The sequence below is a fragment of the Diabrotica virgifera genome, chromosome 2 (assembly GCF_917563875.1).
Source record: "Diabrotica virgifera virgifera chromosome 2, PGI_DIABVI_V3a".
Lineage (NCBI taxonomy): Eukaryota > Metazoa > Arthropoda > Insecta > Coleoptera > Chrysomelidae > Diabrotica > Diabrotica virgifera.
This window is the reverse complement of record NC_065444.1, coordinates 24,268,803-24,293,199: the sequence shown is the minus strand read 5'-3', so window position 1 is coordinate 24,293,199 and position 24,397 is coordinate 24,268,803. Positions and strand designations below refer to the sequence as shown.

At 32.2% G+C, this 24,397-nt stretch overlaps 1 protein-coding gene across 1 annotated transcript; it reads left to right on the top strand.

The window, feature by feature from the left end:
* The first annotated feature begins 215 nt into the window (after positions 1 to 215).
* LOC114326198 (nicastrin) lies at positions 216 to 23,826 on the top strand. The gene is made up of 9 exons (XM_028274466.2): positions 216 to 369; positions 426 to 524; positions 581 to 1,058; positions 3,688 to 3,968; positions 4,371 to 4,600; positions 10,079 to 10,513; positions 14,075 to 14,224; positions 15,460 to 15,571; positions 15,706 to 23,826. The coding sequence occupies exons 1-9, from the start codon at positions 303 to 305 to the stop codon at positions 15,927 to 15,929; spliced, it is 2,076 nt and encodes a 691-aa protein (XP_028130267.1). The 5' UTR covers positions 216 to 302; the 3' UTR covers positions 15,930 to 23,826.
* The last annotated feature ends 571 nt before the right edge of the window (positions 23,827 to 24,397 follow it).

The window sequence follows — 24,397 nt, the reverse complement described above, 5'->3', positions numbered from 1 at the left end:
TATTTGACAAAGCAGATAGTACTAAAAGGAACAGTACCATGAAAAGGAGAGAATTAATTATAAATAGTTAGCATTAAAAACATAAAACAAGACCAATGGATTCAAGGAGAGTATAAAATATATTCGTTGATTTGTAAATAGGCCCTCTATTTGAAAGCTCGACAATGTTGTCTATTTATTTCTTCCCATACTATTCCTCTTCTTTTTTCTGTTTTTTGATTTTGATTGTGACAGTGACATTGACAACAAATAAAGAGATGTAAAGTGTAAATAAATATTAGTATTTTATATAGTGGTGAATCATGAATAATAGCAAAAGTTTTGTTTTATTTCTTAAATTATTAGTTTTAGTTCAGTTTATTACTAAGGGTAAAAAGTTAAACTTATCCCTGCATGATAATTTAAATAATTTATCACTTTCGTAGGTTATGGAATTAGAACTAAGGATAAAATGTATGAATCAGTTGGGGGCACAAGTGCATGTTATAGAAGACTCAATGCCACCCACCAAACAGGATGCACATGTGAGTAAAAGCAACCCCATTTATACAGACTATTTTTTGATAACATATTGTTTTAGCTAAATGGGGTGGTTCAAATGGAGTGATCCATTTTTGTGAAACTCACAAAGATTTAGAAGATATTATAGCTCATGGTACTTCGCCTCCTTACATTCCAATAGTATCTCCTCGATTGTTTAATACTGAAAGTTTACAGTTTATGATTAGTAGTAAAAAAATTGATGGGCTCATGATTGTACGGAATAATGACACTTTAGAACATTTTACTCATGAGTACCAGTGTCCAAATCCTAGTTCAAGTTTAGATGGTACCTGTAACAAAGAGTCAGTTTGGAATCCACTTGGTACAGGTTTGATGTATGCTGATATACCATTTCCAATTTTTTATATAGAGAATCAATCTGACATAAACACTATAAGGAGCTGTTTTAACAAATTCAATAACTACTCAATTAATGAACATATTGACAGGTCTCTATGTTCGTTAGAACTAAAATCATTCATGTATGCAGCTACCAATACTCCTACATGCAGAAGGTAATTTTTTTTTGATAGATTTTTAATATATTTGTTTATTTCTTTCTGGTCTTAAGTCTTTTGATGTAAAATAATTTTAAGCAACTCTAAGTAATCATTTAATAGCACACAGCACCAATCTACTCCTGAGCTAATAAAAAAAAATCGAGGAGTGTAGGCTATGTCCACCAGTGTTGTACAGTAGACTCTCTCTATAACGAACACATGTATTACAAGGTTTCGCTTATAACGAGGTACACTAGATGTCCCATGAAATTCCTATTGAACTATAACACCTCTATAATGCTATAATAATAGAGGCTATAATAATAATATTTGGTTATAGCGAGGAAAAATGAAATCAAAGAATATGTTTCTTTACTGTTTTTGGCCTGGTGATGGCTAGAAATAAATACCCCAACTGTCTGTATATAGGAAGTCCCAACATCTGTGTGCTTATTGAGACCAGTACTGTAATAAACTCTCCACCGCCTGTAATAAACTTCTTCCTTCCTGTTTATCTATGGACCAATATTGAATATTGTAGGAAATTTACGATAGCCAAGTTTCATTGTTGAGGTCGACCATTGACACCTAAGGGACCGTTCAAGTACAGTAAAACCTCGATAGAATGGACCTCTATTTAACGGACTTCGGATATAACGGACAAAAAATCAGATCAAATGTAAAAAAAAATTGAATGCAAAAAATTATGAAAAAATCGAATTCTAGAAGGAAAAACAACAAGAACAGGATCTTTGCACTGTTTTGTGCTAACGCCGATGGATCGCATGGATTGACTACTATAATTGTTGGTAAATCTCGTAAACCTAGTGTTGTCAAAGGTATAATCATCAAAAGGTATCTTCTGCCCGTTTCATATTATAGCTCTAATAGGGTATGGTTCACGAAAGATATTTTCAAAAATTGGTTTTTAAAGGATTTGCACCTGCACTGAGAAAATTTCAATATAAGAAACTGGTAATACCGCCTAAAGACGTGAACTGTTTATTGAAATTTAGTATTTCATTGATTTTGATATTAAGTATTTTAATTGTATCTTTTGCCCAAAAATACATCGCTTATTCAACCCATGAATGAGTAGGTATATTACAGAAAGTTTTTAATGAAGTAGAAAAGTAAAAAACTAGCGAACAAAATTTTATTCCTTTTTTAACTTATAGATTTCTACACTGTATCTAAATACAGTAGAAACCTACATGATTTAAATTTTTTTTATTGATTTTAAACTTATTTTTATACAACGGACTTTCGGCTTTAACGGACATCCCGTTCCCCCAAATAGTCCGTTATATCAAGGTGTATTACATAACGCAGGTGGGGGGGGGGCAAAAATTGTGTTATGCAATAGTTAAACGCCCATTAGAGTGCATTACGTAGGGGGGAGGGGGATCAAAAATTGCGTTACGTAATACTTGAACACTCCCTAATAAACTATGTAAGTTTTCTGTCCAACCCATGTGGTCTCTGGTGGGCACACAAATTATTCTTGTTCATCTCCTTGACTAACCACTCTCTGTAGTTTTATCTGTTCTGTTTTCTCTTCCATTTTACTTGCAATGGTACATCGTCTAGCCAAGCATTGTTGGATTGTCTTGTCAAGCCATATAGTCTAGTCTTCTCCTCCCGTTTATCTTTGCCATCCTAGTTGGCAACATGCCCCTGAAGATTTTTCTCACTTGAAGATACCCCTGAATAGTAGTGCAATCAATATAACCAACAACAAGGAAGATTAGTTTTCTTTAGTTCAGATCCATCTGATGCTTATCCTAGTATCCTGAAGTTAGTATTTTTGTTAAATTACCCCAATCACAACTTCCAGGTTCTAGCCGAAAAATAAAACTGTCTGCTCTGCCACTATCTCAGTAGCCTCTACTGCCTTGCCACATCAACCTTTACAAATCATTTTTCCCAATCCAATCCAATTGAGTTTCAAGAAGAGGCTTCAAGAAGCTAACAACAAGGATCTCCCATTTTATCAAACACTCTTTATTCCTAATCTATTTAAAAAGTAAATTAACCAGGGTTATTGTCAGTGGTTTCCTTTGGTCATTTCTGTTCATATTACTACTCTTAATTATTGCTGGTCATTTTTTAATCATTGAAAACAATATGGCAGGTGCAAATGTCGGTAAATTCAACCTTCTTATAATCCTGATATCATACTATTTTAACCAGAGAACCTAATACATACGTAACACATGTCATATGACCTAGTTTATTACCATATTTGTTTCTTGTTCTAAACTTTTTGCATAAATTAGTATTTTTAGCCAGAAAGAAGTTTCTTTCGATGAAAAGTCTTGGATTTAAAATATTGTTTATTGTTTTATTTCAATTATTTTAATTGTTTTATTACAGTAAACTTTGCATCTGGGCCTTTTCGTCGTCTTCCTAGTTTTACTAGAGATGTCGCTGTTTTGCGTCTCAAAGGTGGAATTACTGCATCGCTGTGATTTCCCTTAAAAGGCAGGCTTGTGGATTTTTGGTTCAGAGTTGTGACTGCATAGCTACACTGATGAAGCATAAGATGCAGAAATAGCTATCTGTAGATGGTGGTCCAACTCTCAATAAAATTAAAACAAAACTGCCTTTCCCCCTTAGTATTTTTATATATTTTCTTTTTTAGGCGTTCAGATTTAATCACAACTTTGAACCCTGTTAAATTTTGTGATCCATTAGGTGATAATAATATTTGGGCTAGTTTGTATCCTCTAGCAGAAGGTCCCAGAAGAAATGAAACCAAAGCCATAAAACACTATTCATTTATTGTTGTTGCAGCAAGATTCGATACCACTTCTTTGTTTGAAGATACTTCAGGAGCTAATAATCCTGTAACTAGTATTGTCACTCTACTTAGTTTAGCTAAGTTTTTAAATGATACCTTAACATTGGACCATGTTGAAGCAGGTGAGAATAGCTTTTTTAATAAATTTCAACAAATCTGCCAAGTGGGTAGCTATTTGGCTAGCCATATCAATATAGATGGTGTAGATATGAGAATTTTTCGAAGAATTGTTGAAAATTAACAGTTGCAGTTAAAAATATGTACGCATTTTTAGAAGTGTAAACCAAAAAGTTAAAGCAACTTTGAAATTGGCCAGTTGTTCAAAGTTTATTGGTACAAAAATAATATTTATTTTAAATCTCCCAATTCAGAAAATTCTATATTACAAAAGGAATAAGCAACAAAATATTTAAACAATGGTTGAACAATATAACTAAATTTTAATTAAGCAATTCACAGTTTTAACATTGTTTTGAAGGCAGCAGATCAATAAAAAGTTTATACCCAATTTATTTCTTTTTTAGCAAGAAAGAATGTTCTTTTTTTCCTATTTAATGGAGAAACCTATGACTATATAGGTTCCCAAAGAATGTTATATGATATGGAGTATGGAAATTTTCCGATAGACAATGTTGAGGGATCAGATATACTCCCTCCTATTATACCACAAAATATTGAGCTATTTATCGAAATTTCTCAATTGGGAAACGCAAACAAAACACTTTATGTTCACTCCAAAGGAGAGGATCAATCAGTAAGTATTAAAGTTTCAATTAGTATCTCTAGCTCTTACGTGCTGGAATGCCTGAGCTCTAGATTTAGAAGGCATTATGAGACAATCATAACTGTCTCCAAAAATAAATTACATAATCACAAACCCTAAAAAATATTGTATCGTAATTATAAAATACAAATGATATTATAATTTTTGTTATGTTAATTCAATTTACAGTTGCATATAGCTATACAGAACCATCGAAATAATAAACGTAATTTAAGGAGGCCATGGATCGTTTATAGCTACCAGTAGTACCATAGTCACCATGCTGAGTGACGTGATATTTTTGATTTGATATGTCCATGTAAAGTTTGCTTACGCATTTATTTAGATAACATTGTCTATTTTTCAGATGTGTTGCAACTGTATTCTCTGTGTAAATGTCTTCCCTTATATTTACACTCAGTTGTCTTCCCTGTGTATGAAACCTATTACTCTATGGATATAGACGGAAAAGCAGCGCTGAAAAATCTCTTTGAATTTACTAAAGCTAACAGGGGTTACTGAGAGGGTATCAAAGTTGCTTTCCTACGAAGGTAATTAAATCCATTTACTAAGGCTGAAAATCAGTACACACATTCTAAATTAAATATAAATAAAAGTTATTATAGTCGGTCAGCTGTATGACGGGACAGAGCCGGTCGGTCGGCCCCAATAGTCGATTGAGGAAATGAAGCATTTTGGTTCGCAATTTTTTCGTCCAGCATGGATTTACTTGAAATTTTAACAGAAGGTAGGGAATAGTCCAAGGATCATTTTCTATATCATGCCGCTATCATACGCTAAAATCTTGGGGGTGGTTGCCACCCCATCTCGGGGGTAGAAATTTTTTATTACATTTTAACCATGTAATTCGATGGAAATAGTGATTCTAAGAAAAAGTTATTCGCACTTGAAAATAACAGTTTTTCGACGAAAAAATCGACTTTTTTAGACGGTTTTTTGAGAATACCTCGAAAAATATGCATTTAATCAAAAAAACTGTAGCTATCAAAAGTGTATCTTTTAGTAACACAAACCAAACTCTTTTCCAATAATATCTTAAGACCAATACAAACCGAGATTGTATCCGAGGTTAGCTTTTTTCGTCAAATGCATAATTTGAAATATTCAAAGCCAAATAATGGAAAAAATTTTCATTTTTCGAGGAAAACTTAAATAATCTTTTTTCAAGTATACAAAAAAAATAATAAAAAGTTTCTAGCATGAAAATTAAGCGACTTATAATCAAAAAAATGTCGGTACCTGCTTTTCTCTACGAAAAAATCAGTGAAAACAACCCCCTAACTACCTTCCTAATACAAAATTGGTCTTCACCTTTCTGTAGTTCCTTTTATATTTATATTATCAATACACTCAAGGAGTTTGACCTATTTAAAATGCCTAATTTTGGAAAAATTGGAGTTTAATGAAAAATTGATTTTTTGCAATTTGGTATTTTTCACCTTTTACTTCAAAATATCTTCGAAAATACTGAAGATACGAAAAAAATTATAAACTACTAAATTGTAGCTTTTTTAATGACTAAAATTACCATGTGCATAGATTTTCATTACAGTGAATAGTTAGCCAGATATAGCTGTTTAAAACCTCTATTTACCAGCAAACACCCCCTTATTCGAGCCCTTTAAACCCGCTCCAATTAAAACTAAGGGATCTTACGGAATTTAATTTACACAGTCTTATAGCTCTTTAAAAATCCTACAAAATCATTTTTGAAGAAACTTTTTATCGCCAAAAATATATAGAATATTTATAGAGGTATTCTCAAAAAACCCTCTAAAAAAGTCGATTTTTTCGTCGAAAAACTGTTATTTTCAAGCGCGAATAACTCGAAAAATATTAGTTTTACGAAGAAAATGTACAATACATTTTTTTTAGAATCACTTTTTCCATCGAATTACATGGTTAAAATGTAATAAAAAATTCCCACCCCCCGAGATGGGGTGGCAACCACCCCCAAGGTTTTAGCGTATGATAGCGGCATGATATAGAAAATGATCCTTGGACTATTCCCTACCTTCTGTGAACATTTCAAGTAAATCCATGCTGGACGAAAAAATTGCGAGCAAAAATGCTTCATTTCGTCAATCAATTATTGGGGTCGACCGACCGGCTCTGTCCCGTCATACAACTGACCGACTATAATAACTTTTATTTATATTTAATTTAGAATGTGTGTACTGATTTTCAGCCTTAGTAAATGGATTTAATTACCTTCGTAGGAAAGCAACTTTGATACCCTCTCACTAACCCCTGAATCTCTTTATTCAGAACTCGCATTCATTTTTTGTATTCTTCATTTATTGATTCTAAAGGCTTTGGTTGAAGGACTTGTGAGAGGAAATCAACGAAGGCTTCAGACTCTTCCGTCCTCACGTTCCATTGTTTAACCTCATTGGTGGTATTGTTGCATGAAGACTTTTTAGTTTTCTTGTGACTTTTTACAATGGGCTGCTCATGGTTGATGCTGTCGACATAAGTTCTAAGCATCTTGGTATTTAATGATTTTTTTATCAGTTATTATTACTTTTAGTTGCCTTGTTGCTTTAATAAATTTATTTTTATTGTTCTGCTTTGTTACTTAGTTCTTCTTTTCTCTAAATTTTCTTCTTTCGTGGTTGGAGGAGAGACTCCTTTTGTTGTTGATTGTTTGCTACTGACATTATGTATATATACTACTTTATGTAGTATTTCTATATTTATGAGTTATATCGGAGTACATATTCATTGCATCTATCTGAGGACATGTCTCAACAGGATGTAGCTGTGATTAGTGTATTGTCATAACACCTTTTACAGTATAGAAAAGTATCTTCTATATCTTCTACTTCTATATCGCAAAAGGTGTTGAACGATACACTAGTCACAGTTGCATTCAATAGGATGTAGCTGTGACTAGGGATGTTAGCCCTAACAAAGCCTCATGTTTTGTTCGGGCCTGAAAGATAATAGGTTCTCCTGTTACAGGTAGATTAGTTTTGTTGGAAGGCATTGCAGTCAGCAATAACCAAACTGTTTTTCGCATTGTTTCGCATCACTACCCACTATACATATTCATCTGTTTTATTGTTATATTTAAATAGACAAGGCGAAAACGGCGGGTTCGTTGGGAAAAATATTCCCATGAGATTTTTTTTGCATAATTACATTCGTGAGACATCCCAGAGTAAGGTTCAAGAAGTCGCCCAAGTGACAAGTGGGCCAAAATTTTTTTACAATTTTTTTTAATCAAATTGCAAAAATCAATATTTTTAGCCCGGACAATTTTTTGTGGGTTTTTTGGACCATTCTGGATAAAAATGGTCTCTTATAATTTTTCTCTAAAGTTGATCGTTTTCGAGTTATAAGCAATTTAAAATTGAAAAAAACGAAAAATGGCGATTTTCAAGGCTTAATAACTCGGTTAAAAGTTATTATTATGAAAGTCAGAAAGTGACTAAATCAAAGTTTAATGCCCCCCCTACAAGATCCCGAAGAAATTTTTGTCATTATTTTATTACTAAGCTGTTATTTTTAAGTAATAATATTGAGCGCCATGCACGTGGTAGCCGGCCGTAAATGCTGAGTGCGAGAGAGATGCCACTCCGGCAGTCCAATTGTGCATCTTACTTGCACTCACATTTACGGCCGCCTACCACGTGCATGGCGCTCAATATTATTACTTAAAAATAACAGCTTAGTAATAAAATAATGACAAAAATTTCTTCGGGATCTTGTAGGGGGGCATTAAACTTTGATTTAGTCAGTTTCTGACTTTCATAATAATAATTTTTAACCGAGTTATTAAGCCTTGAAAATCGGCATTTTTCGTTTTTCTCAATTTTAAATTGCTTATAACTCGAAAACGATCAACTTAGAGAAAAATTATAAGAGACCTTTTTTATCCAGAATGGTCCAAAAAACCTACAAAAAAATTGTCCGGGCCAAAAATATTGATTTTTTCAATTTGATCAAAAAAAAAAATTGTTAAAAAAAGTTTGGCCCACTTTTCACGTGGGCGACTTCTTGAACCGTATTCTGGGATGTCTCACGAATGTAATTATGCAAAAAAATCTCATGGGAATATTTTTCCCAACGAACCCGCCGTTTTCGCCTTGTCTTAAAGGCAGCATACAGCAAATATTCCAATGATTCCACTTTCTCTTTTTTATTATAATTTTAGTGACTTGTAGACGATTTTCTTTGTGTTTCCAGTTCATGGTAGTTTATTTATTCTCCATGTACAGTTCCGTCAGGGTAGTTATTAAATTAGACAGTAGTTGAAGAGTCATAGATAGTCTTTGGTTGTGAAGAAGAAAAACGAGAATATGTATAGGCTTAATATCGTCCTTTTTCCTTTCTTTGTATTATTACTAATCCTAAAGAAGCAGAAATGTAACTATTTCATACTTTATTGGATTTTTGCTTCCCCTACTACAACTAATGAATTTTTTGGAATTCATGTTGTTCTGAAGCTATTTCTTTTTGACATTTTTTTGTAATTAACTATTCTAATTGGGAAATAGTATATTGTGCAACAAGTGCAGAAAGGTACTAATTTCTCACGAGTTTGAAAAGTTGCGGTACGAGCGCAAGCGAGTGCCGCAATTCAAACGAGTGAGAAATTACCTTTCTGCACGTGTTTCACACTATACTTTTTCTACAAGCACAGTTTTTCCTAAAAATAAAAATCACAATTTCCAAACGACGATTAATTATAATAGGTACCTATGTGATAAATTTTAAACTGTATTTAATTAATACCTACTAATCAATTTAAATTCCTTATACCTAAATAAATTGCACAGAAATCAGTTAAAAAATTAATGCACTGCCTTAATTTGTTTAAATTTAAACAATTATTACACATTATTGTCATTATATTTATGCAGTCACGGATTTACACAAAACCTACTTCATTCGACGTCTCTTGCACAGGTTGCTAAATCCTTATTGGTTATTTGATAATTATAAAATGTTTAATAAGAATAAAATTGTAAAATAAAACAGTTGTAACATTCATAATTTAGTTTCTATGCTATAGTTAAATATAATAATTGTCTTATAGGTTATATATTTGTCTAAAGTTTAACCACGGATGTAAACAGAATATAACGTTACTCAGAATGCGGTAGTCCACGGATGTAAACAGAATATAACGTTACTCAGAATGAGGTAGTCAACTGTGCAGAAAAGAACTTTGCGGCACAGAAACGTCACTTTGCGGCACAGAAACGTCACTTTTCTGCACACTAATGTCAAATATCTTATACTGTGAGAAAATATCAAGTTTGCTAACATAAAACCGTGCAGAAAAGTGCACTTTGAATAGTGGTTGTAGAAAAAATAATTTTATTAACGTTTCGACTTCCACATCGGACGTCGTTGTCAAAATACAAAATATTAATAAATTGAACAAAAATGTTGTTGCTTAAAAAATTCTTTTTTAAATTCTTTTGAAATTTATTTTAGGTCAGCAATTTTACTAAAATTCTTCAACAACAAAGCACAGTGGATATTTCCTTCGAAGATGTTCCTGACAGTTTACCTCCAGCATCTCTTCACACGTTTAAGAAAGCGATACCCACCTTTCCTGGGCTAATTATATCCGATCACAAAACATCCTACGCCAATCACTTCTACAATTCAATATACGATGATGCCAAAAACATAGGTTTTCGGTATTACAATGTATCTAAAGATGAAGTGGACCAAATACCTAAGACCAGTATCCAGCACTATCTTGCCAATGTTACGGAAGTAATTGGTAAGAGTATTTACAAGGAAATTACTGGCAGTGATTATACTGGAACTAATAGCGTTGATGTTGTTTTGGTTGATGAACTGTTGCATTGTTATTTGGAGGATCAGAATTGCAAGGTTCATCAAGCTGTTCACAAAAATTTGGTAAGTTCTTTTTAATCTTCATCATCATTAATGGCGTTACAACTTTTCGTGAGTTTTTGCTGCGTTTACTATTGCCTTCTGTGTTTGTCGTTCCTGTGTCACTATTTCCCATTGTCTCACTCCAATTTTCTCCAGATCTTCCCTGACTGCATCTTTCCATTTTCTAGGTCGTCCACAGACCTTCTCTCATCTGTTCTTTCCCAAAATACATTGTTTATAAGAATTATTTTTATAATTCTGCTTAAATAGACAGCTTGGTTTCATTTCGATTTAGAGATGATCATGTAGCCTCTCTGATGAGGTCTGGGTGGACTGAAACGTACGTAAGGGGATAATTGATCATCTATGAACCGAATAGAGGAGTGCATATAGATTTTCACTTCAGAAAAAATCAAACAAGATATAACTTTTTGTAATTTCATTAAAAAATGTTTAATAAACAACATATCAAAAAGTTCTACTCGAGAAGTGGGTGCTTCATTTTTTATTAAACAAATGAACTACGAAATTAGATGTTTTTTTAAATAACTCCGAAAATATAAATTTTAGAAAAAAACTGAGTTGACCATTGAAAAATTCAGAAAATTTTACAAAAAAACCTTATATACAGAATTTCCTAAAATTAAATCTGTATCTTCTATAATTTTTTATTTATAACGCTAAAGTCACCCTTCTCACAAACATTGGCGCACTGTAAACTAACGTACGGCGAAGTGTACGGTTGAGTTATTTTAATGTAATTCTTTAACTAATGGATCAAATGAAATTTTACAAATTGAACATGAAAGAAGAATAATTAAGCTATCTTATGGTTATAATAGAAAGAAATAAATTGTATGGGCATAAGTACGGTGTGGGCGGAAAGTGAGCCTTACATGAATTTTGTTTAAAAATGATTTAAAAATGTGTAACTAATACAATTTTTCTTATAAAACTCTCAATTTTGCACAACTTACCTTCCAAGCATCTTACTAAATGATGTTTCATTCAAAAAAAATCTCAAAAATTTAATTCAAATGATATGACGTCTCAAAAAATGTAATTTTTGAAATCTTCATAGTTTTATAGAATTACCACCACTTTAAGACGGTATTACTTAAGTTTGAACAGATCTATTACAGTTTTATAAGTGCTTTTTAAAGCTTAGGATGTAATCTTTAAAATTCACTAAATTATTTTACTTTAGAAATGAAATAAACTATTTCTTTTTAAGAAAATTAAGAAAGATAACAAAAATGTAATACAAAAACCGAAAATTACCAACTAAAAAAATGTTTATACAAAGTGATCAAAACTCTTTTCTGTAAAAGTTACCTAAAATATATTTAATAATAAGCTTCAACAATAATAAATGTTCAGCAAAAAAAATTTTTTTTTTAGCTCTTATACAGTATGTCTGCATAACTTGGAACCTATTGATAACTTTTTTATTATCAGTTTTACGAAAAAAAGGTATTCTTTATATAATGCAATAATCGTATATAATGTAAGATGCAATCATCAAATATCAAATTTAATTAATGTTATACGAAGTATGTCAAAAAATATGAATTTCACTCAAGAGTAAAGTACATACCTTTAAATTTCATAATATCGAAAATTGTTATTAAGAGAAGTTGTTTGTAATTAAAAAATTTGTTTTAGTGTTCAGTTACATCCTTTTAATTAAAATATTGTGAATAATAAAGGCACTTAACTCGTAGAAAAATTCATATTTTTTACATACCTCGTATAAAATTAAAAAAGTTTGATATGTGATGGTTGTATCTTAGATTTTAGACCAGGGAGAGCATATTATGAAGAATAACTTTTTTTCGTAAAAGTGATAATAAAATAGTTATCATAGTTGTAATAAAATGATGATAAGTATCCGTAATTCGAGAAAAAATTGAAAAAATTTTTTTCGATTAGAATGACGTACTTGTATATTTAGACATAGTTTCTAATTTCAAACAACTTTTCATAATAGCATTTTTTGATATTCTGTAATATAAAGGTACAGTGGAACCCCGTTAACTCGGATTAATCGGGACAGCGGCCGATCCGGGTTATCGAAAATCCGGGTTAGCCGGAGATAATGGTAAAAATTAATAAAATATGGTATGCTTACAGATAAACTCCGTTATAATTGTCACACAGACACTGGTAAACCACGTTCGCATTCCACACAAAACCACACATACAAAGCGTCGTCAAGAGTCTCATTCTTAGCTTTATTTAGCTTTGCACCGATTGTCCAAACTGTCTTTTGTTATCATTTTGAAAAAAAAATTCTTCGATTTTAGTTCTATTTTTCTTCCAATCCGATACTGTAGATGTACCGACACCATATAATGCTGCAAGATTCACCTTTATCAATTCTACTTAATGCTTCTAGTTTCTTTTCCATTGTCACTACAACATTTTTACGTTTTGTTGCCCTTATAGACACACGACACGCACACAAAATGTGAATAGATTTACGAACGATTTAGAACGGAAGCGAACACTACGGCTTTACTACACACAACACCGTCTCTGATGTTATGTTATTTAATAACAGTGATGACTAAGACCATTGTTAAAAAAAGAATTTTAATAGTCTTTTCTAAACAATGCTAAGACAGTTTCAAATAAATAAAGGATAATACAGGTGCCTGTTGTTTTCGATAACACGACAATGAATGTGGTGTGCCATGAGTCATTTTTACTATGGTATATGTAGTTCAAATTACACAAATACCCATTATCTCTCAAATATTATATTACATAGAGTTGGTACAAAACCTCGTGAACCTTGAAAATGCGTATGTATGTATAACCGAAATAAAATGAAGCCAAAAACATACGACTATTTTATTTGCTGCGAATTGCGCGACAGGGTCCCATCTGCACCCTGATATTTTCAGTAATGTCGGATTCAATCGTTTCGTTCGTATATTGACGTCACCAAATGAATGAATTAGGTTCACGAGATTTTGTAACAGCAATACATTTTTATTGTTGAAATGTTTGTCTGATAAAAATCGGTCCGGGTTAACCGGAGTTCCGGGTTATCGGGGGCCGACTTATCGGCCCCCGAATAAAAAATTGATAAAATTTGATATCTGATGGTTGAGTTTTAGATTTTTGACTATTTAGAGCATTTTATTAAGAACAACTTTTTTTCGTAAAATTGATAATAACAAAGTTTTCCATGTGGTTCCTAACTAAGCAGACACACTGTATAAGAATTTTCAAATTGTAATGCCATATTCGGATTCAGCATAATCAAAAACAAAATAGAAACATATTTGATCAAAGTAAAATGATGAACTGAATGATATTTTTAAAATTATTTATACAAAACAATTGTTATTGTTTAAAAAATTAATAAACAATTAGCGGCCAAATCTGCGAGTAGAACTTTTTACTTTATCATGTATATAAACTAACAAAAAAAGTTTTAGAAAAATATAAGCTTGTTTGAATTTTTCCGAAACAATGCATGTTTTCGTTCTAATTGCACTCCCCTAGAAATGAAACATATGCTGGCTTTCAATTTCATCATCGTCATCACCATTAACTACATTTTTTTTATAGAATTTGCCAAAAACTCGAATGAATTTATATGTAGGAGTAGAACGTGTTGAAAATTTTGCAACAAATTTGGCAGCTTTGACTTTAGGGTGGTTTACTGGCCAATATGCAGGACCAGGAAATATTAATTGTACAAATAAACCAAGGAACTATGTAAGTAAATTTAATATTAAATATATAATTTTTTTCCAAAATTTGTCCCCCTTATAAATATACCGGAATGAAACTAGCAATTATTCTTCTTCTTCAGCAAAAATCAAGATCAGATTCTTTCCGAAACCACGCCAAATAAGAAAAGCAAATAACTTACAGTTTTTGCTTCAATTTAACTGTCTTCAAAATATATCTCTGAACATGTAGAACAACACTTTCACTCACAAACTTTTTTTTAATATCTAATTAACTGTTCTACCAATTCACGGCTTCTCCTATTGACGAACTCACTTTTTAAAAATTCCTTCTAAGATCCCGACTTTCCACGGTCCCCATGTTTTTATCTCTTATTTTCTCATCTCCTACCATAATTCCTAGAAAATCAGCTTCTTCAATTTTCTCCACGCCAGACCTCTTGCAAACAACGAAACCTCTCTTTGTAATCATACCACTCATACCAGACCAATAGCAACCAAATTTCCGTGTAAATTATAAAGTTACTTATCGATGGCTTAGTGTCAAAACGTCGTATCTCATTTTTTTTCGAAAATGACATTTTGGTGGTTTTAGTTTGAAAACCTTGTATCTCACGATTTACAACTGTTAGAAAAAATCCAAATACACCAGACTATTTTCTACAGCCGAAAAAAGAAACCACGTATGTCAATTGCTCTCTTGATTTAGTGTGAATACCACGTATATTTATAACCAAGAATTTGGTACTTAATTTGGAGTGTTTGTTTAAGAAATTCGACTGGAGAAATGTTTTTTTGTGAACAACAAAAGGTAGTCCGGCATATAGAAACATTTTATAAACATTAAATCAAAAAATTTGTACTGTATCAACCTAGTACTTGGAGGTGTGCAATAAGCTATGAAAAATGAAAACCTCGTAAATAATAATAAACACAACCTCATTTTAGATGAAAAACACGTATATCAAGATATACGAGGTTATCATAGTTGCTTGGGCAAAGGCTCTATATACTGTAAGGATATTTACGTGTTTTTCATAGTTAATATTTGTATTTTCAATTTAATAGCACATTTGTCTCAATGTGCTCAAATTAAAATACGTAACAGTAGTTTTTGTTTTTAGATTTATTATGCAGAAAATCCGTTTTTTTGGCTCTTCTGTAAAATTGCAATTTAATGAGATACGAGGTTTTCACACTAAGCCATCGTTATGCTACTTACTATTTAAAATTAACTATCTTTGTGATTTTTATTTTTAGGCTTTCAAGTATTACAATATGTCAACAAGTATTTATGATCTAAATGTTGTTAATTGCTATAAAGTAACAATGAATACAACAAAGGCTGTTAGTCCAGCATTTAATATATCAGGTATGAATTTAAACCTATATGTAGGATATGTAAGGTTTTATCTGCGGCAGTTTTCCAACAGAGTTTCCATTGGCTAACTGTTGTAAACTTTTTACTTAAAACGCATATTCAATTAACGTATGTTCAATTTATAGATTACAACTGGTCGTCAGGAAATTACAGCTCATGGACTGAATCTACATGGGCCGACATTAAGGTTCGAGTTTTTCTGAAACCTGCACCCAGTCAAGAAAGGACCACATTAGCCGTAGGAAGTATAACCATAATATTTTCATTTATACTAGTTTATTTCATTAAGTCCAGGTCGCACATTTTTTTCACACCGTCCGTTGCACCTGAAGCGCCAACCAGTTGTTAAATAATTCTCTAATCTGCACTGACGTCAAAATAACGTACTATATATCGCGCCAATTTTTATACAGACTGTTTAGTTTTCAATTAAATATACGCGCCATAAATGGCAACACTGCTTTTCCGCTGCCCACCTAATGCACCAGATTCGCGCCGATTCATTCAGTCATACGTCATTCTACAATGGCATTCTGATAAGCAATGTTGTCGATTTTAGTGTTTTCTTCATTGGGGTATATCTAATCAAACACGAAACAGTCTGTATGATGAAATTACTTAACGCTGTACGAGATTTCATGACTTCTAAACATTGTCAATTGTTATGCTACAACATTCTAGGCCAGTAAAGAAAAAAATAGATGAACAAATCTTACACTGGTTTTTCAAGGTTCTAAAAGGTATATGAGGGATAGCTGATGATAAATCCTTGAAGACGTATAGCTTAGGGATGGCAGTTGTTGACGAAACACCTGTTTTCGGTTATACCGGGCGGAGGTTATGTTGGCGACCATCATGGCAATCTGTACTTGCACACTGCTGCTCTGAAAAGATTTGTGGTTGTTGTATGTAGATTTTTCAGCCTGGAAATCCTTCGCTTTCCTGGTCCACGTTTTCCTTCTACTTTTCCCTGTAAGATTAGTTGCAGCAGTCTATATCTCTCGTTGTTCCTCATCATGCGACCGAGGTATTCGATTTTAGCTGCTTTTATTGTGGTTAACAAAACCACAAAAAAACCGGTTATTTCAAAACCGATATTCGGTTTTTAGTCGATAGCCAATACCCAATAGGTTACAATGTTACATTTACAATACACTTTAGTTTGCTATTATCGATATCGACACTATCGAAAGAATATATCGATATACAGAGTGTCCCGAAAAGTAGTGCGTTCCTTTAAGGTATGGAGAGAATACACAATTTAGAACAAAAAAGTCCTATAACATTTTTTCTAAAGTTAACCGTTTCCAAAAAAGTTAACATTGTTTTCCATATACCTGTATTTTAATGTTTGGAAATTTTAATAAACTGGCAACATCGTACGCACTACGGAATAATAACAGATAATAAGAACTCATTTGTGATTGTGATTTACAGTATCTAAAACAATCCAACCTAATAGTACATACTTAATTATGTATTTACTATTTGTTTACTAAAATTATTTTCTTTTGAAATGTATTGACATACCTATTGCATAATTTTAAACGAATTACACACCTTTTAACATAAAAACACATCTTTTAACTGAACTACTATTATGTATTTAGCAAGCTTTAAATGTGTTGAATGTTGAGGGCTTTAACTGAATTACATAGTTTACAGTGGAACTTAAATACACCAGATAATGTCTCAGTAATTTGTTTACTTGTGAACTAAAATAATTAAGTTGTACTTACTTGAAAATAATTATTATATTGAATAGATGTTAAAAGTAACCCACTTTCACAAACACCATTCATACGACGAGAAATACTGGCAAAATATTTTGAAAGAAATTAATTATAATATGCCTCTCGATTTAGTGATCTGCCATAAATAATCAACATAATAACAAAATAGGTAATACACTCACGATTCGAAAACATTTTCGGTATTGACACTAAACAGGATTCTTTAAAACTATCTGTTTACTATCTGTCTTCTATCTATTTACATGGGACTGTTTATGCTTAAATTTGCGTACCGCACATAGTTGTCAGATTTAAATTTGCATACCAAAATGTATTTTAATTTTTTGGTCAAACGGTTGCATTTAGAAAAAAATGTTGTAAGAGTTTTTTTTTTGGTGCCTTCTACCTATGCCTTTAAGAAACGCACTATTTTCGGGGACACCTTGTATAAACATCATCGGCGTGTTTTGGGTACTGCGTAGTGGGATGTTTAAGGAGGAACTGGAAGTTAGTACATACCAGCCAATTGGGATCGAAAATAAAAATCGGCCATCAATGTTGTCAAATCGGTTTCGGTCAGCTTAAAATTTCTCTTACAGGCGCGCTTTGGCGAAAAATTTCCCCATTTTTTATCCGAATTTATGTTTGCAGAGGTAAATTATCCGATTTTCACCGGTTATTACTTTAAAAAGAAAAAAACCGATTATAACCGGGATCAAAAATCGGAAAAACCGATTATTGCCGAGTAAAAAATCGGTTTTACGTTATAACGGGTAAGTTCATAAGTTTTTGCTAAATAACAGAATAATGACTGTGTTCACCAGATGCAAACACGTTCACAACTGTTTGCGCTTTGATTCTTAAACTCGTTAACAGCGAGCTGAACGGTTCGTTGTTTAGGTTAAAATTTGACATTTAGCTTGTTTGGTTTGAACGTAACCTAAAATAAATTTTCTCAATGAATACGTTTTTGAATTTTTTTTTTTTTTATTAAAAGAAGAAACAAAATGGATATAATAGATAATAACGTAGCTGAATGTCTTCAGTAGCCGTTATTTTATATATTAAACCCTTCTAAATATATTCTATAATATTATACAATTTAAATTCCCGCCATATTTTTTTAATAGTCAACACGTTTGCAAAGTTGAGCATAAATATTTTATGCTTACAAAAATGGCGATCGCTTTCCAAACATGTTTGCTGTCTAGCGCAAACTGATTGCCAACGTTTGCATCTGGTGAACGCGCCCATTGGGCCTAATCTCCTAATAACCTCCAACCACTAGGCAAATGATAGGCAACCCTAGATACACAAACAAAACCGTTTTTAACTAACATACAGTGATGAGCTCGCTACGCTAATAACCAGCAGAAGCAAAGGATGAACAACATAATGCTTTGTGAAGTAAAAGAGATGAAATTAGTAGAGGTGGGAAATTATCGGTATAAACCTATAAAACATGACCACTTATAATAGTTTCCCACCTTTAGACGTCAGCTTTTTTTCTCTTCGACTGACACAAATAAACGTAAAAACATGACAAGGTAGTAGCTAAATATTTTTTGCCTGAGGAAATGGGAACACTGTGTCTGTTTAAGTTGTAAATTAGTTTTTTAAATAAAAATATTTAAAAAATAAAGTAAAATTATTAACTCATTAATCATAATCTTTGTTTTTGATTTATTTATGGACAGCCTTGCTTCCAAACTAACTTATTCTTTTCGTTTTAACAGCTGCGTCAAAATTATTCAAAATTTAAAAAATGTTAGGGTCACGTTAACGTCATACGTATGACTAAAGTCAATTAGCTCTTAGCTAACGTCTAAAGGTGGGAAACTGTCGTAAGTGATAATGTTTTATAGGTTAATACCGATAATTTCCCACTTTTACAATTTCATCTCTTTTTATTTCACAACGCATTATGTTGTCCATCTTTTGCGTTATTTGTCGGTTATTGGCGCGCTCATCGCTGTATAGAAGTCACGTTATTTGTCAATTTCACACATATACCGTAATGCTAGAAAATATTGTCTTCATGTAATGCAGAACTAGTCTGGGCAAATTATCGGAGAATAGGCCATTTTTGGGAAAAGTTATTTACCAGCAATTTTATTGCTGGAATCGAATCTTATGATTGTATATATTAATAATATAGGTATGCAAAGTCCGCAGATAGTGTGCTACTTTTTTTATAAACAAAATGGCGCCCGAAAATCGTGTTTTTTTCAATTTTCGCTCTATAACTCCAAAGATTTTAACTTTACACCAAAAACACCCAAATAAAAATTCACCGTAATTAAATTCCGAATAGAGACATGTTTTCCCCGATTTACTTCGACGAAAACTTTCCCCGTAAAATGCGTGTTTTTCCAACAAAATCTTTAATTTTCAACTAAAATTTTAGATGAGTAATTGTTTATCAATATTTAAATAACTTGGTAATATAAAAGCTCTTTTCGTATAAATTATAATTCCAGAAGCCGATGGAAATTTAATGAACAGTTTAGCAACAATTGTTAATTAAAAATTTACGGTCGCTATAATAACCACAATAATTATGGTACATCAAAAAAGCTATGATTTTTGTATATAAAGACACTGTACCTATCTAATGTATATATAAATCGGTTTTAAAACGTCTTGCGACGTTGTCCGATGCCTAATTTCCATGACACTCTATCATCCCATTGGCCCTCTCTAAGATCTCTTGCGCTCATCGCCTTCGTTACTCCCTCTCCAAGATTTCTTGGGTCTTCCTCTCTTTCTGCGGTTTGGTGGTACCCATTGCATAATTATTTTAGGGAGTCTTGAGTTATTCATCCTCTGGACGTGTCCGTACCATATCAGCTGTTTTCTTTCTATGTCTGTTGTTAGAGAGCCGTCAACCCCCATTCGCTGTCTTATCTCATCATTACGTATTCTCTCTCTGCGTGACACTCCTACTGATCTTCTAAAAGCGTCCATTTCTACTGCCTCCAGTTTTCTTCTGTTGTTTTCGGTTATCCGCCAAGTTTCTGCTCCGTACAATAGACTGCTTTTAATAAGAGATTCGTAGATATTGTGTTTTCTTCTTTTTCCTATTTCATGATTCCACAGTACGCTGTTTAGACAACCTATTGTTTTTCTGGATTGTGTTATTCTTCTCTTTATTTCTTCATCATCTTTCCCCGTTGTGTCAAAAACGATTCCTAGATATGTGTAATGGTCGCAGGGCATGATGATTTCATTATTTTCTAATGTGATGTTCGATAGTTCGGTACCTATTGGCAGGTATTTTGTTTTTTCTGTATTAATTTCTAGTCCCCACTTTCTATATTCTTCTTGTAATTTCCTTGCCATGTACTCTAAATCATCTTTATCGTTTGCTATAACAACCTGGTCATCAGCAAACTGCAATGTATATAAGCAAATCTCTCCAAGGTCTACGCCCATGCCTCTGCATTTTCGTTTCCACTCTTTCAATGCTTTTGCAACATATATTTTAAATAAGGTCGGTGATACACAGCACCCCAGACGTAGACCTTTATTAACCAGGAAGCTTTGCGATAATCTGTTTCCAGTTTTTATTTGTGATGTTGACCCTTCATACAAATTTCCTAAGGCCTTTATTAAGGTGACACTAATATTCGTCTGTCGTAACACGTTCCAGAGTTTGTTTACAGGAACTGTATCGTACGCCTTCTGCAAGTCAATAAACATGAGGTGGGTTTCTTGATTTGTGCTTAATTTTTTTTTCTATTAGTTGTTTGTGGCAGAAGATATTATCAGTACAGCTTCTTCCTGTTCGAAAACCGGATTGTTCTTCTTCCTCTTGGTCTTTGTACTCCTTCTTAATGTGGTCTCTAATTATTCGTCCATACAAACGGCTGAATGTACTAGTCACTGATATCCCTCTATAGTTTTCACATTTAAGCTTATCTCCTTTCTTATGGATCGACGAAATATAAGCAATTTTCCACTCGTCGGGTACGGGAGAACCATTTATAAATTGATTTATGCACCAAGTGACGGTTTCAAACAATTTTTGTGATCCACATTTTATTAGTTCGGCTGGGATATCCCCTGGTCCTGGAGACCTACCGTTTTTCAGTTCTTTTATAGCTTTTCTAATTTCTGTCACTTGTATTGTTATATCTTCTCCTTCAATGTTAACCTCTGTTGGTGATTGAGTAAGTATTCGTCCCTATTTTCTGTCAGTAATTCCCCATGGTACTTTTCCCATTTTTGTGTGGATATTAATTGAATGTTTGTGCTCTTCCTTTCGTTGGTTCTTATTTTATTGAGGAACTTCCATGTTTCTGTACATTTTCTGCCTCCCAGGTAGGTATTAATTTCCTGGCACTTCTTATCCCACATTTCTCTTTTTGCTTTTACTGTTGTTCTTCTTGTTATTCTTTTGAGTTCCAGGTATTCATCTACTAATGTACTTTACAGAATTGAAATTGGACTATTTAAGCGGCCTCAGGAATATTTTAAAATTATAAACAATTTTTTGGCTTATAAACAAATAGAATATCTCGGGAAATATTAAATTAAATTAAATCATGAAAACGGTATTGGAAAAAAAGCGCAGTGATGCATTGTGATGAGTGGTTCCTGAGATACAACCAGTCAAAGTTGACCGGCATTTACGGCAAAGATATAAACAATAGGATCATAATTTTCGAACCATCACCTTTTTATTTCGGTCCTCTTTCTTCACACCAATTTTTATATCTTTAAAATACTCATAACATATAATAAAAACTGTCGATATTACGAGTGAAAATTGCCAAAAATAGCAAAATTCCAATCAAAAATTAGGTTGGAGAAAATGTAATCTGAAAGTTCAAAATCGGTGTACGTTAAAAAAATGCATTTTCTCGGCTTCCCATGGATCAATTTTCTTCATTTTTTTTGTTCCCAAGTAACTCAAGTAGAGCCATCTAACTAACGCATTGTTAAATGTCAAAGTTGCTTTTGTTTTGTTATAATAAATTAATTTAATGTAGTTTTCTTTTCTTATAAATAAATTAATTTATTATAACAAAACAAAAGCAAGTTTGACATTTGATAATGCGTTAGTTAAATGGCTCTACTTGAGTTACTTGGGAATAAAAACAGAATGAAGAAAATTGCTCAATGGGAAGCCGTGAAACTGCATTTTTTTTACGTATACCGATTTTGAACTTTGAGATTACATTTTCTCCAACCTAATTTTTGATTGGAATTTTGCTATTTTTGGCAATTTTTACTCGTAATATCGATAGTTTTTATTGTAATAATATATGCTATGAGTATTTTAAAGATATGAAAATTGGTGTGGAGAAAGAGGACAAAAATAAAAAGGTGATGGTTCGAAAATTATGATCCTATTGTTTATATTTTTGCCGTAAATGCCGGTCAACTTTGACCGGTTGTATCTCAGGAACCACTCATCACAATTAAACGTTTTTTCTTTTAAAAGAAGCGTCCTGCCGCTTTTTTTCGAATACCGTTTTCATGATTTAATTTAATTTAATATTTCCCGAGATATTCTATTTGTTTATAAGCCAAAAAATTGTTTATAATTTTAAATTATTCCTGAGGCCGCTTAAATAGTTCAATTTTAATTCTGTAAAGTATATTAGATAGGTACAGTGTCTTTTTATACAAAAATCATAGTTATCCTTATGTATCATAATTATTGTGGTTATTATAGCGACCGTAAATTTTTAATTAACAATTCAATTGTTGCTAAACTGTTCCATCAATTTCCATTGGCTTCTGGAATTAGAATCTATACGAAAAGAGCTTTTATATTACTAAGTTATTTAATTATGGATAAACAATTACTTATCTAAAATTTTAGTTGAAATTTAAAGATTTTGTTGGAAAAATCCGCATTTTCCGGGGAAAATTTTCGTCGAAGTAAATCGGAAAAAACACGTCTCTATGCAGAATTTAATTACGGTGAATTTTTATTTGGGTGTTTTTGGTGTGATTTTCGGGCGCCATTTTGTTTATAAAAAAAGTAGCACACTATCTGCGGACTTTGCATACCTATATTATTAATATATACATTCATAAGGTTCGATTCCAGCAATAAAATTGCTGGTAAATAACTTTTCCTTGTATTTTGCTAATTAGCCCAGAGTAAACGGATACCGGGGGTTATGATCTCTTGTTGGCTTAAGATAGATATTATAATAGGTACGTCTATTTTGTTTTGTTGTCAGTGCTAATCTGTTTACAAGCAAAATTGGGTCGTGTCAAATATGTGCACACCTAAGATAAGACATGATACCAAAAATGTATTTTTATGAATTTTTATTGATTTCTATTTATAAAATATAAAAAATATTGTAAAGTATTCCATTTTTGTAAATAATAAGTGGTACAGTATACAGATTTTTGACTGATTTTGCTTGTATTTTCACTAAATTGTGATATAATTTTAACTTATTAAATATTATACTAAGATAATTAAGTTGTAATTATTATTCATTGTGTAAATTTTGAAATAAATAATTTACTAATAAATTATTTAAACGGTAGTTTTATTTTACATGTGGGCCATAACTGATGCTTTATATTCAATATTCCAAAAAAAAAATAAGTTGTATACACGCGCCTCCAGAAGAAAAACAAATAGAGGTATAGGAACAGTTTTATAACTTACTGAACCAAGTATATGAAAGCAGCCCTAAGTATGATCTCAAAATAGTTTTTGGAGGTGCAAATGCCAAAATAGGTAGAGAGGACATATTTATGCCTACGATAGGAAGATACACCTTGCATTCAACAACAAATGAAAATTGTCACATGCTAACTGATTTTTTAAAGGAAAAGAACCTTGTAATAAAAAGTAGGTACCTACCTCCAGAGGAAGGGGTTACCTAAGGGCATTTGGAGATCGCCAGATAGTCAAACAGTAAATCAAATAGAGCATATTTTAGTAGAGAATGATGTAGAAAAAAACATAATGCATATACGTTCATATAGAGGGCCATATGTATACTCAGACCACTTTTAACGGAAGAAGAAGAAAAAGTAATATGAGTTGACACTCAACAAGAAATTGGAACTTATGATATTAGAAAACTAAAAGATCCCAATGTTC

What these genes read in the sequence shown, in the direction of transcription:
- LOC114326198 (XM_028274466.2), top strand. Translation starts at nt 303, where the DNA reads ATGAATAATAGCAAAAGTTTTGTTTTATTTCTTAAATTATTAGTTTTA. An exon ending in AGTTCAGTTTATTACTAAGG is followed by an intron (nt 370 to 425) that starts GTAAAAAGTTAA and finishes TCACTTTCGTAG; the next exon opens with GTTATGGAATTAGAACTAAG. An exon ending in TCCAGCATTTAATATATCAG is followed by an intron (nt 15,572 to 15,705) that starts GTATGAATTTAA and finishes TTCAATTTATAG; the next exon opens with ATTACAACTGGTCGTCAGGA.